The sequence below is a fragment of the Liolophura sinensis genome, chromosome 1 (genome assembly GCF_032854445.1).
Source record: "Liolophura sinensis isolate JHLJ2023 chromosome 1, CUHK_Ljap_v2, whole genome shotgun sequence".
Classification (NCBI taxonomy): domain Eukaryota; kingdom Metazoa; phylum Mollusca; class Polyplacophora; order Chitonida; family Chitonidae; genus Liolophura; species Liolophura sinensis.
Genome location: NC_088295.1, coordinates 28,562,419 through 28,581,312, shown reverse-complemented (window position 1 = coordinate 28,581,312; position 18,894 = coordinate 28,562,419). Strand labels below are relative to the sequence as shown.

Here is an 18,894-nt window from a genome sequence, read left to right as displayed (position 1 = left end):
TCTGGATTTGGTTCCAAACGAACACTTTATTGAGATTTACTGAAGATACTATGAGATTTATTAACTTTATTGAAGATACTTTCAATTTGTTCAGGTGATGTTATGTTCATAGATGGTTGTTTACACACACTCCCGGGCATTAAGGACACACACCCATTCATGTTTATACAAGGGAGTTTTAATCTAAAGAAAAGGATACAGGTAATGTAGCGCATATAACTGTAAAATCAGGTCATTACGTCACACTCTGTGGTCTCAGAGCAGTGTGTGCACACAGGCATTGTGTACGCACAATAAACAACTGATGTTTTACAACCAAAAAGGCCAGCTTATTTGACTGTAATGTGATTATTTTATAATGTGATGGACATTATAAAGTAAAGCACAATAACACGATGTGGGGTTGATGCCCAGCATGTGTGCCTGTATAATTATCGTCAATAACAAAACTCGTGATTTAGTGTATTAGAATCCAAACCTGCAGTTGGTCGTGGGTTTCCCCGAGCCCGATCTCCACTCGCGAAAATGCTGGCTGCCGCCGTGAAATTCTTGTCGGCGTAAAACACCGATCAAGTAAATAAATCAAAGCGCAATAACACGATGTTCCAGTGTTGTGTATTATAGAATCAACGTAAAGTTTAATGTTAAGGATTGTACATTAAAAATTACTGCATGCGTTGAGCTCAGGTTTCAAAAACATGTAAGACAGAACATGCACGGGCTTGATGCGCCATCGCTGATGCAATTTATGGGTATATTATTTACCGTAAATTCCAAAATTCATGACAAAATGGGTATTAGAATACTAGTTAAGGTCAATGTTATACTTGCATATCTGTAAAGCTTAAAGGATACATGAAATGCTTTCTCAGCGAGCAGTTATATGTGTAACAACATATAACAGTACAATGCCTTCATGCGTCTCTAGCCCAAACAACCTGACTATGGATTGCTGTTTGTTTACTGACCACTATCATCCATTTATCAAAATCGTCACAGCGAAGATTTCTCGGCTGTATGTCTCTTCTATCCCTGCATGGCTACAAGCGAGCTCGTTCATAGTCTATAGACGTTCGACTCAGTATAATGTTGTTACAGAGGACGTAAAAGGAGTCCCGGTCACTGGACGAGTTCTCGGAGAGTCTTCCTACCATATCTATTTGTCCACTATCGTAGATTTCCTCGTTCTACAGCATGTTCAAACGAGACAAGGTGGAATGTTCAGTCCTTAATTCACACTTGGCCTGGGCTAATAAAGAAAAGGGATGTATGCAATCTACCATATCAATACCAATGACCATGCAACAGTCAAACAAGTTCCGATGGAACTACCGTGCCAAAGGTACTTTCATGATGACCTTCAAAGAAAATATGAGATTGTTCCTGCGAACAAAGGTAAAAAAAAATTATATTTGTCTGCAAGAATTATATAACTATCAAATTCTTGTAGAGAAGTTAACTGTTCCTTCAACAACTGAAACAACATCAACGTATTCTATAATGACCTTGGGGGGAAGGACTGCCTCAACTGAGCTCACCAGTGTGTGTGTATGAGGGAGGTGGGGGTGGGGGGGGGCAGTCACCTGATCGTGGGGTTCCTCCGGGCTTACCCGGTTTACTTCCAACATAGTGCTGGCTGCCTTCGTATAAGAGAAACATTCTTAAGTACGGCGTAAATTTACTGGATTTCAAAAATGCATAAATCCCCCATAAAAAGCTAGCTTTATCGTCAAGAACATGCGCCACAGAACCTGTATCTACTCCCTTAACAAAGGCATTACAAGCTCAAAATACTACCATTTCAAAAAATTCAGGCGTCAACTGTTAGTATCTGGATAAGTAAAAAAAACTCAGAACGTCTCATTGAACTACGACATTTCCACTTGGGATTCCTTTACTCTATACCTCCATTCCTCACAAAGACTTAATTGACAGAATTCAATCACCAATTGTTTTGATGTTCAATAAAACTGGTCACCGCTACATTAACGCCAAGGAAAACAAAGTCTGTAGTTCAGCTACGTAGAAGGGTTAACTTACTATTTATGGGATATCTCGTTGTTCGTCGATTTGCTTGAATTTCTTATTAATAACATCGGTGCGAAATTGGTCGAAATCATATATCAACAATATGTATTACCAATGGTCCTTGCATCTTTCTGTCATTGTTGAAACTGTGGACGTTGTGTAGAACCTTGTTTTGGGAATTGGCCTTGCGATTATTGACCGGCAACGTACACTTCGCTGACAGCTGGTTGCCTCAAGCAATGTACTAACTGTTGTCCAACATGTAAAATGGTCACACGCTTTTTATTGTACGAAATTACCTCCCCTGGTCCAGGAAGTCCGTTGTTTCAAACCTGTGTCTAGTCCTAATGTTGAGGGTCACTTGCCATGTTGCGCCACTACATGCGAGCCAAATAGCCGTGAACGAGTTGAACGAATAACAGAAACAAATGTACTGTATTCACATGTCGACAATGTCAAAAATGAAAACATTCAGAGCTTGTCAGCATTTGATTAAGTCGTTGTTTAATGAGCAAGTTTTTCGGACACCTCTTTTACGACGTGGACCGGGCCAGCGTAATTATTCGGCAGCGAAAGAGACCTTTGCTGTGATGTACACGGAGCACGGTGAACCTGGGAAAGTGTTGGAGGGGAAAATCTTACCGCTGCCGGACACAGTTGGGCCGGAGGAAGTTTTCATAAGGCTCTTATCCGCCCCTGTCAATCCGGCCGATATCAACATGATAGAGGGCACGTACCCTGTAAAACCTGTACTACCCACTATCGTCGGTAACGAAGGAGTTGGAGAAGTCTTAGAGGTCGGCGCCAGTGTGACGACGTTAAGGCAGGGTGACTGGGTGTTACCAGACACACCGGGCTGGGGGACATGGCGGGAGTACGCCATCAGCCCAGCCAAGGAGTTCCGTAAAATTCCCAATGATATACCTGTGGCTAGTGCAGCAATGCTTTCTGTCAACCCATGCACAGCTTACAGGATGCTAACAGACTTCGTAGATTTGCAGCAGGGCGACACAGTTGTCCAGAATGGCGCAAATAGCGCAGCGGGTCAGGCTGTCATACAGATCGCAGCTGCAAGAAAGATTAATACAATAAACATCGTGAGAAACAGACCCGAAATAGAAAACCTTAAGACACAGCTGAAGGATTTAGGAGCTACCCACGTTGTCACAGAGGAATTTTGTCGTACCCCAGCAATGAAGGAACTTTTAAAATCCATCCCTACACCTCGGTTGGCCTTGAACTGTGTAGGTGGAAAGAGTTCGACAGAGTTAATGAGACTTCTGGCCAATCAGGGCGTCATGGTTACATACGGAGGCATGTCTAAGCAACCAATCACTGTGCCTACTGGTGTCATGATTTTCAAGGAGATTAAACTGGTTGGTTATTGGATGACAGAATGGACCAATCGCAATAAAGGCAGTCCATTGAGAGATAAAATGTTTGATGACCTCTGTGATCTTATTCGAGACTGTCGAATGGTTCCACCCCCATGTCAGCTGACACCCTTGAGGAATTTTCAGTCTGCTATAGCTCAAAGTGCCGAGAAATTTTCAGGAAGAAAACAGCTTCTGCAAATGAATTGTATTTCAGCAGACTGATTCATAGTCTCTTCCGTGTTGTAGTACAGTTGTATGTGTGCATTTGCAAAGACAGATATGCGGAAAATTATACATTAGAATTTGGGGAATCTCCTAAATGGAGTAATGCATAGTACTTTTCCAAATCGATATTAATACTGAGCCTGATTAGGAGTTGTAGCTTAACCTTTGATGTTGTATGAAACACTGAAATAGAATTCTATTGAATTCTGAAATAGAATTCTATTTCAGTCATTCCAGTATGATTTACAACTGCATCCTGACCAAACTTCAACCAAAATTATATGAAACCACAATTTTCAGTGTGATGTTCAAAAGTTAGAGGAAACCTGTTACAAAACCTCTTCAAGTTAGTATGTGTTACTAAATGTTAAAAGCTGAAAGCCTCCAAAACAAGAAAAATATATTTCATTGTTAAAAAAACAAACAGGTAGTCATGAATTTGTTTTTTTAGGATCTTTACTTAAAATGTCACTCACTGTGAGCAGTTATCAAGATGTTCAAACAGCTACAACAGACAAGGCACTTCTTTTCAGCACTATCACAGTACAACATCTAACATAGATACTCTTCTTTGTAAGTAACTTTGTAATGAACACATCCATGCAATGAAGCCGTGGATGGAATGAGAAAATCATTCTATTCATTACTCAAGGTAACCTTTTTCAGGGAGCTATAAACAGAAAAACATGACCACATTGAATATGTCACATACATGTATATCTTGTTACCCACATGTATACAGGTATTCTAACTGTCCTGAAACCCAATTTCTAAAGTGTATAACTACAAGGGCCACCCATGTGTCTACAGTATTGGTTATGGTCAAGCAGAATTTCCTAAATTAGGCACCATGAGTATTTGTAGTTTCTAAGAATATAACAACAACATGTTGTCTGTACATTCTCATTTAAATTACCCTATTATAAAATCCTCTACAAATTCGACCACAGACACAGTGTTGTGACACAGGGTTGTCAGGTGAAGGTTTCTAGCTTTGGCCAAGCTCGGATAAATAAGCCATGCCCGAGGACATACTTACAGTGTATCATCTCAAACACCAGCCAATTAGTGACACAATCCTTTATTAAGTACCAGTGAAAGAATTATGCCTCAACAATGAAAAAAAAATGGATTTAAACAATCATTGATACCTTTGAAGTGATACTACATGTATAGGTATAATTTACAAAAAGAAGGACTAGGAGCTGATTGGATTTCTCATATCACACTTCAGACAACAGTAGGGCTCACCAGCCCTCTGCAAAGGGAAGGCAATCTGGTCACTGATGGAACAAAAGTTCCCTCTACCTACATGACATACTTGCATTGTAAATACTAGCTATAATTATTCATGATCACTTAGTAAACCATCACTGAAATAACCATGTATTCTTCTTCATGTACATGCAGGTAGAGGGACCTGCATGGCCCCTCAATTAGAGGATTTCTTTTCCTTATGGATGACTGGCCAGCCCTATCTCGGCAAATGATAATAATAATAATAACAAAGATGTCACGTGAACATGTACCATAAGTTTTACAAACATTCACACACAGTTACATGTGACTCGGCCAAACAATCTCACTAGAACCAGATCTATTTATAACAGACACTCCCTATACTGTTCTTACCCTAACTAGATGAGAACCGGACATATCACCTGCTCTCATCTGATGAGCCTTCTACTTGAAGAAGTCAAAGCCATGAAAAGAATTATTTCAATATACAAATGGCAGACTTCACTATTTATTTACTTTATTTGATTGGAGATTTACACCATACTCAAGAATATTTCATTTATACGATGGCTGCTACAATTTTGGTTTGGAAGAAACCAGGCAGAGCCCAAGGAAAATCTGTAACCATCTGCAGGTTGATGCCAGACCTCTCCACATACAACTGGAGAGGAAACCAGCAAGAGCTGGATTTGAACTCTGGGTCACTGTCACGATAAGCATGATAACCATGAGGCCACAGAGGCCCCGACTGAGTTTACTGCCCAACATACAGAAGCCAGTACATGTATTGGATGTGCTGACATGCTGAGAGTACATGTATGTATTTATTTCAATGTTGTTCAACGCCATACTTAAAAATTTTTCACCTCTTGAAAACTATGTAGGCATACAGATACAGACACCATATTCATGGAAAATAATTGGTCGTCAATGCGCATTAAACTGTGCCAATGGCCAGAAAGTGCCATCACTCATCTATTATCACCAAGGCCCCATTAATTGTGAGAGCATTAATTGTGTCGGAGTTAGGCCTTGTTCTAGTCAGTATGTGGAGTATGTACTAGATCTGTCTTCAGTGAGATTGCTCTGGTTGGTACTATGTAAAGTATCCTACAAAAATGTGACTCGAAAATTTAACTTGAGTGTAGATCTTCACATGGATCAATAATTTATCCATAAATCTTCTGTTAGGCAACATTTGCAGCTCTGCTTCCCAGCATAGCTAGTACATCAGTACTTGAATGTCACCATGAAGAAAGTCACATGACTGGAAATCCTCCCTCTGCTATGCACTGTCCATGAGGTCTAACAAGTCTGTGTCGTCATGACTACCATCTCCTTCTACCGAAAGTTCTCCCATTATACGACTCAGCTCCGCATTCTTCCCTCTCTGAAAATTAGAACACTTTGAGGTGCATTTCCTTTGTAAATGATCACTGTACCATAAATTCTTAGCAAGTGTACACTTTATAAAAAAATACTTGGTATCTGCAAATATTCAAAAAATAAACATGTTAAATAGTGTACAAGTTTGACAATGTGCTAAAAAGTGAAGGAAAAATAGTTCATATGCATGGAGACACATTCAGGGAGTAAAACGTCATAAACTTCTCTGTAGCCTGACGTAAAATTCCATCTCCAATAATGGTGTACCACTTCTCATGCAATGGCAATTCCAAGTTCCAAGTTGACTAGAGCATTGTTTTCTGGCAATGAATGAGTCTACTACATTACCAGTATTAACTGTCATCATGATGAGTATATTACAGTACCAGCACTAACCGTCATCATGATGAGTATAATACAGTACCAGCACTAACCATCATCACGATGAGTATATTACAGTACCAGCACTAACTGTCATCACGATGAGTATATTACAGTACCAGCACTAACCGTCATCATGAGTATAATACAGTACCAGCATTAAACGTCATCACGATGAGTATATTACAGTACCAGCACTAACCGTCATCACAATGAGTATATTACAGTACCAGCACTAACCGTCATCACAATGAGTATATTACAGTACCAGCACTAACCGTCATCATGATGAGTATATTACAGTACCAGCACTAACCGTCATCACGATGAGTATATTACAGTACCAGCACTAACCGTCATCACAATGAGTATATTACAGTACCAGCACTAACCGTCATCATGATGAGTATATTACAGTACCAGCACTAACCGTCATCATGATGAGTATATTACAGTACAGCACTAGCCGTCATCATGATGAGTATATTACAGTACCAGCACTAACCGTCATCATGAGTATATTACAGTACCAGCACTAACTGTCATCATGATGAGTATATTACAGTACCAGCACTAACCGTCATCATGATGACCATATTACAGTACCAGCACTAACCGTCATCGTGATGAGTATATTACAGTACCCGCACTAACCGTCATCACAATGAGTATATTACAGTACCAGCACTAACCGTCATCACGATGAGTATATTACAGTACCAGCACTAACCGTCATCATGATGAGTATATTACAGTGCCAGCACTAAGCGTGATCACCATGAGTATATTACAGTACAGCACTAACCTTCATCATGATGAGTATATTACTGTACCAGCACTAACCGTCATCGTGATGAGTATATTACAGTAACCGTCATCGTGATGAGTATATCACAGTACCAGCACTAACCGTCATCACGATGAGTATATTACAGTACCAGCACTAACCATCATCACGATGAGTATATTACAGTACCAGAACTAACCGTCATCACGATGAGTATATTACAGTACCAGCACTAACTGTCATCATGATGAGTATATTGCAGTACCAGCACTAACCGTCGTCACGATGAGTATATTACAGTACCAGCACTAACCGTCATCACGATGAGTATATTACAGTACCAGCACTAACTGTCATCATGATGAGTATATTACAGTACCAGCACTAACCGTCGTCATGATGAGTATATTACAGTACCAGCACTAACCGTCATCGTGATGAGTATATTATGGTACCAGCACTAACCGTCATCATGATGAGTATATTACAGTACCAGCACTAAGCGTGATCACAATGAGTATATTACAGTACCAGCACTAACCGTCATCGTGATGAGTATATTACAGTACCAGCACTAACCGTCATCATGATGAGTATATTATGGTACCAGCACTAACCGTCATCATGATGAGTATATTACAGTACCAGCACTAACCATCGTCACGATGAGTACATTACAGTACCAGCACTAACCATCATCACGATGAGTATATTACAGTACCAGCACTAACCGTCATCATGATGAGTATATTACAGTACCAGCACTAAGCGTGATCACGATGAGTATATTACTGTACCAGCACTAACCGTCATCACGATGAGTATATTACAGTACCAGCACTAACCGTCATCACAATGAGTATATTACTGTACCAGCACTAACCGTCATCGTGATGAGTATATTACAGTACCAGCACTAACCGTCATCATGATGAGTATATTATGGTACCAGCACTAACCGTCATCATGATGAGTATATTACAGTACCAGCACTAAGCGTGATCACGATGAGTATATTACTGTACCAGCACTAACCGTCATCACGATGAGTATATTATGGTACCAGCACTAAACATCACCACGATGAGCATATTACCTTACCAGCACTAACCGTGACCACGATGAGCATATTACCTTACCAGCACTAACCGTCACCATAATGAGTACATTACAGCACCAGCATTAAGCATCATCACGATGAGTATGCTACATCATGGAGAGAGGAAGCCAGGGAGAGCTGGGGGGAATCTCCCGACCACCCACAGGTTTCTGGCAGACCTGCCGACTTACGACTCACAGCGACCAGATATAGAAGACAGGATATATGGTGGGACCTGATTAATAGGTCACATCGCTGAGCATGTCATGAATAGTGTTATGCAGCCATATCAATGAGAGGGCTTTATCTATAAGGCTTCCATTCTTCCGTCTTTGTTACCATACATTGCATGGTAAATACCAAGAGTGTAGATTTCAAACTGGGGTTAAAACAGAATTTGTACTGAAGTCATCATTGTTTACAAAATTACCTTAGATGCATCTATTTCAATGACGTTGGCTGGAGTAGTTGAAACGGGTTTGTAAACAGATGCTTGTCTACAAAGAAAGGAAAAAGTAAAAACCTTCAAACTTTATATCAATCTCACGGCTTTACATGTGTACATATTGAACTGGATGTTCTTTACCTATATTCGACAACTTTTCATTGCAATGCTTTTGTAAATGAAACACTGTTGAAAACCTCATACGGGATACCTCTAACCAATAATACGACTACTTTTGCAGAACTGAAATATTTTCAAGTAGTCAATGTAACAGCCTGACAAACTTCTGATATCACCAACACCTACAGATAAAATTAATTTCGTGCTATTACTTACATGGTTACTCAGTGACAGAAAACGCCCTCATTTTGAGTGAGGCATCTTATCACAGAGTAACCATGTGACAAATTTATCCCGCCAAAAACATATAAATTCAGTGCAAAAGATGGATGTATAAGTGGATCGCTTCACTAATGTAACTACCGATTTCACAAGCAGGCACATATGACGTCAGCTACAAGATACGCCAACATACAACATGTATTGTTCATACATTTTCATGCATACATCAACTTTTGTAATTCGGGCCAAACTGCCAACTACTAAAAAAATTAATTATTGAATTAAAAAAAGTGAATTGCATGATGCCAGGAGCACTAGATACTGTCTAAAAGTGCTTAAATCAACTATTATAGGGAATATATAGAAAATTCAGTTTGAATGGCTTAAACCAAAAATGTACGATCATTCTCTGGAATAGTCTGTGTAAACTAATGGTGGCTAAATCCTATCAGAGGGAGCACAACGTGGCTAGAAGAATAAGACAAAAAAGCAAAAGGCACTCCAGGTGAGAGTTCAATCCCAGCCTTGGACAGGGATTACGTACATTCTCCCACTCAACTGTTCTTAGGGGCCATGGTGAAAATGAGAGGTTTTACACAGTGTTATGTTCACTGAAGACCACTTATCTTCCCCCAACATGGTGTGCAAGTTTGTCACACCTGGAGAAGTTGGTTGGTGGTTTACCTCAGGCACACCAGTTTTCTTCACTCCAGGCGCCCCATATATGGGGTCTAATGGACATTTCTGTACTTACCCTTCTTCTTCATCTGTGTTAAATAGATTAAGGCGGAACTTTTGTTTCTCAGCTGTCTTGGTTCCTCCAATCAGGGCTGATAACAAATCCAGCTGAGCTTTAGCTAGAGGATCTGGTGGAACACTTTCCTGTCAAAGAGATATTAGAAATGCCATCAAACTCCTCTCTAGCATAGTTATCTAATGTGGCGCACTCACAGCAGATAAAAGACCCATGATCACTGTTTGCATTCAGTTATGGACGTTTCGGCTGTAAGTTAAAATGTTTTGCTTCTTAAGCGATAAATCCAGATGTTCAATCCTAAGCAGAGTCATACCCTAATTCTTTGAAAATTTTGGACAGATATTAGTAGTGTTGAAATAAGAATATTACATTTCTTCACCAGCCTTTTGGAAAAGTAAAGATATGTGTATATTGTTCATTAGATGGTCTAACCATGTGAGAAAAAAGAAACTCAATATACCTGCTAGAATTACATATATGTTGGTTAAAATGACCAGACCAGGTTTTCCAAAAACCAGAAGAAATATGGTTTATAAGACTTTAAAATTGGTAACCTTTGTACTAATGGCATTCAGCATAAGATTTATTTATTTGATTGGTGCTTTAGACCATACTTAAAAATATCTCACATATCCAACAGCAGCCTGCATTATGGTGACAGGAAACTGGGCAGAGACTGCGCAGGTTGCTGACAGACCTTTCCACGTACAGCTGGAGAGGAAGTCAGCATGAGCTTGACTTGAACTCACAGTTAAAGCATTGGTAAGAGGCTACCTAGTCATAGCCTTTAGCCCAAGAAGGCCGCTTCAGCACAAGAGGAACAGGCTAGGTAGTGGTCAAGCCTGGTGTCTCTAAAATGTCAGCACTGGGTCCAGTTTGCTATAAGGAGACTCTGTTGTGACATGATCCAAATGCTTGATACACCGGTATCCTGCATGTACTCACCAGTGCTGCTGAGGGTGTGCTGTTTTTCTGGGCTCCCATTGCACTCGTGTCCACGGGTCTGCTTACATTATACCTGTCATAAAAAAAGACATTAGGTTAAAACTGACAGATTACAACGAGAGTAATGTCCACTGATCTTAAGATAAACTTCCTGATTGGTCAATAAATTTCATGTAAGGTCAGCTTTTTTTTTATTTTTGGTCCTAACATCTAAATTTCAAAAAGTAAATGTCTCTGGTTTGATGCTCTAGTCAGCACAATAAAACAGTAAAATTACAGTGTTCTTATAAACTACAGTGTCTGCACAACAAAAAAAGTATGAAGTAGGCTAACCTACCATGTAACACCTGTAATATTATACACCAATGTACATAGGTTCAGGTGTACAAAATTTTGCAGAACTGGAGTCCAGTCCACAAATTCACAAATCCAGTTTCATAGGTTGTATCTAGTTAAAACCATCAATGTCAACTGAATGGTCAATATCTGTGTTCCTCAGATACAAACAGCAGGATATGAAAACTCTGTTTATTAGACAAAGGTAGTATGTATACTAACCAGGGAAAGTGATTTCGTCTTTGTAAAAAGTTGTAAGACAAAGACACATCTCAACATAACGTACTTTGAATGACCTAAAATTTCATACCTAACTAAGCTGCTCATTTTTCCAGATTCTGGGAATTTCATTAATTTCCGAAGGTGCTTTGAGAGGTGTTTGGAAGGTACATGTTGGATGATAATTTGAGGTTCAATTCTTAGGTCATTTAGGGTAATTAAACATTATAAAAAAGCTCTATGGCAGTTAATCACAAAAATTGAAAACAAAACCAACGTACAGTGCTGTACAAGCTGCTATGGTTCCCACCCTCTAATGGTCTTCCCCTATTTAATACTTGTATTTTGTTTGTTCACTGTATACATCACTGGACAAGTTCATTTACTGCTAAGACAGACTTAGCTGAGAGTGGATAAAGCTTTACATTTAAATTCACTTTTGCCGCTTTCAAGATGAACACTGAAAAGTTTACTTATACTCATAGCTGTGACAAAATTAAATAGAGTACAAAACATATCATCTTTCATAAAAAATTATCTGCTTAAACCCAGATAGAATAATTTCAACACAATAAATAGTCTACTGTACTATCTCCTGGGTAACAGTGGTTGGTCGTGGCCATATGCTGAAGGTGACTGTCATTTCGGGTAATTAAACATTATAAAAAAGCTCTAAATATGCCTGATAATGACAAAAATTGAAAACAAAACCAATCAATGATGTACATCGGTGTACAACCTGCTAGCCTCTAAATATGACTATGCCATTCTCAGTAATGGGTAGGGGGTATCCCTCCTGTTCTTTGATCATCCCCACCCACACACACCCCCACCCCCATCCCAACATGCATGTACAGGTACATCATACTCACATGTTGGTTCCCAGGGATGTCACGCGATCCCCTTTAGGGTCATATGAGCCTTCCCTGTGTAGAGTAGTGTACCTCCCTCCTGCTGGGAACTGGACAGTCTTAATCTGCTCACCTCTCACATTGAATATCCTGTCAGTAAAATGTATATATATTATTTATTTGTTTACCGAAAAATGGCTACCTGACAAAATGATTTGCTTTTGATGGGTTTTCTGATGTTCTGGATATTATTTTGCTGATATTATGGCAGCGATATTTAGAAGCTCTAAGAGCCAATAAACCAACACCAAGCATGCATAAGGACAACCGTCCACACCACATATATCAACCACAACCTCAGCAATATTATGAAAACAGAATTCATATGACTGTTACACGTATCTGTAATTAGGGTTCCCACCAGAAAAAGAACATATGACTGTTACACCTATCTGTAATTAGGGTTCCCACCAGAAAAAGAACATATGACTGTTACACCTATCTGTAATTAGGGTTCCCACCAGAAAAAGAACATATGTATTTCATGGGCCTAACAATCAATGTTTTCCGGTACTTTCATTAATTTCATTTATTTATTTTTATTTCATTGGTGTTTTACATCCTACTCAAGAATATTTCAATTATACGACAGAGGCCAGCATTAAGTGAGTAGTTAACTGGGCAGATCCCAGGGGAAAACAAAGACCAACTGCAGGAAGTTGGAAGACTTTCCCACATAAAAAGAGGATGTCAGCATGTCAGCTGGAGCTCAACTCATAGCCATGGCATTGGTCAAAGTCAAAGTACACTGTGCAAAACCTCATATGGAGACTAATGGATGCTAATTTATTACTTCATTTATTGGTCCATTTCAACAAAATGCAATATGATACTGAAAACTGAAAAATCAAATACATATCTCAAAATAACTGTTTTTTTAGGTCCACCTTTCAACACAATTTCGTGGATTTGAAGGATGAGTGGGAATGCTGTTTAATGCATGTACATCTACATATTTGACTGGTTTATTATACCATATTCAGGATTAGGTTTGTAGTAATGGGAGACAAAAACCATCTAAAAGCATGTTATTCCACCACTTTCATAAACCTAGTCAAGTGTGAATGTTTTTTACGCTTGGTGTATTTGGTTAAGACGCGTTCACACAATGCAATCATCGTATAGCCTGATCAGATTGCACAATATGATGACTGGCGACTCAAACTGAAAAAGGACATGCAGTACTTCATAGGGTTTGCAGCATCCGATACTAAAGCATACTGTGTGAAACTGGCTTAAAATGGTCCAGATAATGACCTCTGGCTCAGTTGCTCAGTACAGCCCAGCATAGATTTAGCCAAAATTGAAAATTAGGTCGTCTCATTTTTAATTTTGTCCTATTTTTTTCTATTTCTCCCATGGTAATTTCATCAGAATAGGGCGCCTCAAAGACACTGAGACAAGGCCGTGGCTAAAAATATGGAGTCCAGCCAGAATTAAAATTTTAATGCCAATCTCATCCACCTATTAATCTTAATGCACATATTAAACAAGCTAGCCTTCTTGAGCTTCCACACCCACCGTATGGTCCCTGGAATTTCAGTTGCCCAAGGCACGGGTCCATTGACAGGAAGAGCAAACCTGCCATTGCTGTTCTGTACCTTGTCTTTGAGAAAAATAGACACCTACAACATACAAGCATTTGGTATCCTCAGAACAAATGAACATCCATTCATAGCCCTTAAAAATATCAAAATCATACACAATTGCTTTCACAATCACTATCGGATATGGATGACTATTGTATGACATTTTTTTTTTAAATTCAGCACTGCGACAAGTTTTTTTTTTTAAATATTAAGACCTTGGTCATGTAAGTTGTGAAACCCATTCTGTGATTTTAATCATATTTCACTCACTCGTATGTGCATATCCTGGAAAAAATTTAACAGTGTCTGTCTGATCAGCTGAAACTGCCCAGCAGATTTCGAGGCATACGTCTGAAATACAGAATTAAAACACATACACATGAAATCAAATAAAATCTTGTCCTTTATTTTTAAATATCTTGTGGTTATAATGTATAAGAGCAAAGACTTGTTGCTACCACAAGACAAACTACATGTACACACACCTAATGACTCCTTGCTATCATATGACAGAAATATTGTTAAGTACGATGTTAAAAGTAACCAAGCATTCATTCATTAATTCATTCATTCATTTAACCTGGAAGTTTCAAGATTCTCCTGCTTTCGTCCTATTCAGGGCTTTCTTACCATGACACAGTTGACTGCTCTTTTGTGTGGCCTTACATGCAGTTTGCTAGAGACCACTTGTCTACCACCAACATGACATATGACACACATGGGAAAGTTTGCTAGTAAAAGGCCACAGGTTGAGTGTTTACTTTGAGACCCTATGGCATTCTCCTAACAATGGACACCATCATATAAGTCAAAGAATATTTCACTTATAAAATGGCTGTCAGGTTCAAGGAAAGAGGAAACCAGGTCGAGGAAACTGAGAAGAAGAAACTCAATGCTTTAGTCCAAATGAGTTCCTCATAAAATAAATGTAATCCTAGTATTTACAGCATGCATGTTCATGTACCTGGATGAGAAGTCTGTAGACATGATCAACCTGCTGCCTGATAGGCTGAGAATCCTCGACAAAGTGACGGATGGCATCCATGTGATTCAGCGTAACCAGGAGCACATCACTGGGTCGTAAACACAGAGATACTTGGTACTTGAAGGCCATTGTCATGAGGTCGTACAGCTGAGAGCAATATCAAAGCAGGGAATAAATATACATGTAGAGGGGTTATTTAACAGGTCTCTATCATTAACCGATCAATGTACTAGGTGATCCTGATAAGTCACACTTACATATAGATATAAGTATATAAGTGTGAAATATCAAGATTACCTAGTATATTTTTACATTTTAATCAACCAGACAAAAAAAAAAACATTACTTAAAGGTTACAAAAAATCATATAATCATAATGGAAATGATAAACAGAATATTGCACACTGGTGGCTGAATACCACACACACTGTTCGACTAAGAGGCGGGAGGGGGGGGGGGGAATAAAAACTCATAACATATAATAAATATAAATGGTTTAAACTTATCCACCTAAATAATATTAACACTTTTCTTCTGCATGATACTTGCTATGTTTAAAGAGAATTCTTGTTTGCATTTGCACATTTCATGGCGTACTGCTCAAAAGTGCTTTAAAGGAGAAGAAAATTTAAATAGTAAACAAATACCATTGAAAATAGTATGCATTTTTTCATGTTTTTTTTTTTTGTGCATGCCACAAAAAAAATTCTAATTTGCCCCTCAAGTTGATAAATTATAAATAAAGTCAGCGCAAGAATTGCCAACAGAAACTGCCGAAGTGCAGTTCGTACATTTCAGGTAGAACTCTTCTTCCCAGAAGGAAGCGAACAGTACAGTTCGTTTTCTGCTTGACAATCGGGAAACCGGAATGTTGGACGTAGGTTCCGAGTTTACATGAACAAGCCGCCAGCATAAATTACAGGGTGTTAAAGATGGAGGACGCCACGGACAGCGATTTCTGCAGCAGGCACCACCACATAGAAAAAAATGTGCGCTTTTCAGCCTATAGTGTCATAATTTTAAGTTTTCTTCTCTTCAAAAGAAAAACAATATATTTGCATGCACAGTGTAATGTGGATATACAGACCGCTGTAAGATGGCACTTGACAAATTTGATGGTTCTTGGAGGATTTCTAATATGACATAATCTTGTAAGCATAGATTACAGAGTAGCCACAATTAAGTAAATCTGAAGACATCCATTTAGGTAATATCAATACTTCAATAACTTTAATTATAAAGTCATCATAGGCAGAAATCAAATGTTCTGAGTAAGACACACTGACATCTCATACTACATACAGACATACTAGTATTGTAACAGGAGGCTTCAAGAAAAAGCCACATGAACTTATGAAGATCACAACTCTGGACAACAGGTCATCAACAGGTATTTCGCTGAAGTTACTTTATGACTAATTTTGCTTTACAACATGACATGCTGGTAACCAACTAATACACTATCATAGCTTAAACTACCCAGCTTGTAAATCAGGCTATACATGTAAGTCAATTCAATGATGGAATATTCAACAAACTCAAGGCATACCAGATAACCCACACACGAGTAACTATGTAATTCTTGAGTTTCTTTGACATCTTAAAGGTAATAACATTTTAGTATTTAAATCTTTAGTAGGGCTGCTAGAAATCTGATTGTTTTGAAATAGTTGATACCTTATCCATACTGGGTGCATTAAGCCTCATGATGGAAGCATGGGCCAGTCTGTCAAACACTGTCCTCATGGCTTTCTTGGAATAAAGCTCTTGTGGCTTGAACAGCTCCTCCATGAATCTCTTGTTAAACATCGTACCAACAATATCATGGAGAACTGGATAATGAAATGGTATACCATATAACATAGGAATTATTATTGCATTAAGTATTGAATTTAAAAGATACATGAAACGCTTTGGTTTTATTTCTTAATTTGCAGATTACCATGTGTAATAACATATAACAGCAAAGAGAAATTTTTCAACTTTCACTTTAGGAGGTAAAAATGGCTTCACAGTACAGTTTTCTTAAGGCACAGTGGTCATTCCAGAAATTAAGTAGCTGGTAGCCATGACATCAAGGATGATTCCTGTTTAAAAAAGTTCTGTGGGGGACAAACCTAATGGGCCTAGCCAAAAGCGGACGGGGGTGTGGGGAATAGACTGAATGAGAGCGGGTATAGGGGCATGGAAGGCACTATGCTGGCCTGAACAAGCTGTGCAGTGTCTGTGTACATGCCACCTTCACACACAGTAGCAACACAGTTCACCGGGCTCAAAAAAAATCCGACCGTTGACAGAAAATGTGTAAAAGATAGAGGGGTAATTAACACGTATAAAAATGTCTAAACAAAAATTCCGGGGCAAAATTTCTCATTCAGAATATGATTTACCTGTCTCCACTGACCTGTATATCAATGACTATAGTTATTTTTTAGAAAGATATAACATCAAAACTGAATGCAGAATTCAAAACAGAACTAGATCAATGGAAAGGAGTGTAAAAATAGATCTGGCAACAATATTGTAGTTCATCAGAGACTATTGAATCAAAAATTTTTGGCAACAGAGACTGAAGAATGGAATGCTTTTATAGGTACAGCTCTCTCATCACATAAGCCACATTGGCTTTCAAGGATGCGTGCTACTCAAGTCATGGACAGTGACCTTGGAAATTTGAGGCCAAAGCTCCTTTCCACAGCCATTAAAATGGCAACATTTCAAAATAACATTTTCTACTTGACATTTTCAGTTTCTTCAGTGTTTTTACTATTAGTTTATCGTGACAATGGGAATACCCTTTCCAATGCAGAAGTTCAATGAAATGCATATTTAATGTAGCAAGTATTCCGCAACTAGGTTAAAGCACAAGCCGCTGAGTGTAAATTAGCACCCAACTCACCTGTAGGCCTACTGTGAGCTCTAGTGACATTTCAACTAATAAAATGATGTCTGTCTGTCTGAAATGTGAAGGTGGCTTGTATGACTGCATCATGCTACGATTTTTTACATGCCCTCGGATGTGAGCATGCCGTTAATCAGGACACATCGTAAGGCCAATCATCTACATGTGTCATACCCTAGCTCTATGCATGGGGCCATATTTATATAGGGATGTTTCTGCATAAACAAGGCCTCATAAAGTTAGTCATACCCTGGTTACTTTATCACACTTGACAAAAAACAGCATACCTCATGTGAGATCTTTTTCCCTGTTGATCATGCTGTTATTTATTTTTTTCAGGGTGGGAGACGAATCGAGAAAAAAAAAACATCTATAATTTTGCGGTTAGGCCAACGATATAGCCCGTCAACGATATATCTGCCTATGTTTCACATTTTCCATTAAAAGTTGAGCAAAGATCCGACATAGGTCTACATGTATCACTACTAGCTTACAGGCGACGTTGTTGTTGTAGCTGTCACCAAGTGTCAACTGAGAATAAGATGTCAACGAAAATTGATCACTACGTTTACCTTTCGTTGCTTTCTCTTTCGGTATATTTTGTGCACGTAGACGTTGATCCAGGATGTACATCATCTCCCCTCCCAGATTAATGAATAAAATAGGCAGGGTTTGAAGAGACATCTTGTTAATAAAAAGGACTTATTTCAACCGCACCTGTGTACACTGTCACCAAGAAAGTAACCACTCTCCGTGATTGGACTGTACATAAACACTAGTACTGAATGGCGGAGAACTGTCTCAACGTTAAAACGACACAATTGCGAAAAGGTAGACATCGGCAGATCAACAGTGTTGTTACTTTCATTAGAATTGTAGTTTGCCACCTGAAAATGCTTTCAATGTCACCTCTAGCGAAACACATTCAGATAACGTGTGAAT

General features: G+C 38.8%; 2 protein-coding genes across 2 annotated transcripts; one reads left to right on the top strand and one right to left on the bottom strand.

Moving 5' to 3' along the window:
- The first annotated feature begins 2,420 nt into the window (after nucleotides 1–2,420).
- On the top strand, nucleotides 2,421–3,971 carry LOC135461351 (enoyl-[acyl-carrier-protein] reductase, mitochondrial-like). Its single transcript, XM_064738393.1, has one exon. It carries the CDS (start codon nucleotides 2,457–2,459, stop codon nucleotides 3,624–3,626), a length of 1,170 nt encoding a protein of 389 aa, XP_064594463.1. The 5' UTR covers nucleotides 2,421–2,456; the 3' UTR covers nucleotides 3,627–3,971.
- Nucleotides 3,972–4,067: 96 nt separating this feature from the next.
- On the bottom strand, nucleotides 4,068–18,678 carry LOC135478189 (protein OSCP1-like). The gene is made up of 10 exons (XM_064758464.1): nucleotides 18,525–18,678; nucleotides 16,728–16,882; nucleotides 15,030–15,197; nucleotides 14,336–14,416; nucleotides 13,998–14,101; nucleotides 12,438–12,566; nucleotides 11,011–11,083; nucleotides 10,063–10,190; nucleotides 8,952–9,018; nucleotides 4,068–6,258 (listed from the first exon to the last, which is right to left on the bottom strand). Exons 1-10 carry the CDS (start codon nucleotides 18,634–18,636, stop codon nucleotides 6,154–6,156), a joined length of 1,122 nt encoding a protein of 373 aa, XP_064614534.1. The 5' UTR covers nucleotides 18,637–18,678; the 3' UTR covers nucleotides 4,068–6,153.
- Between the last annotated feature and the right edge of the window lie 216 nt (nucleotides 18,679–18,894).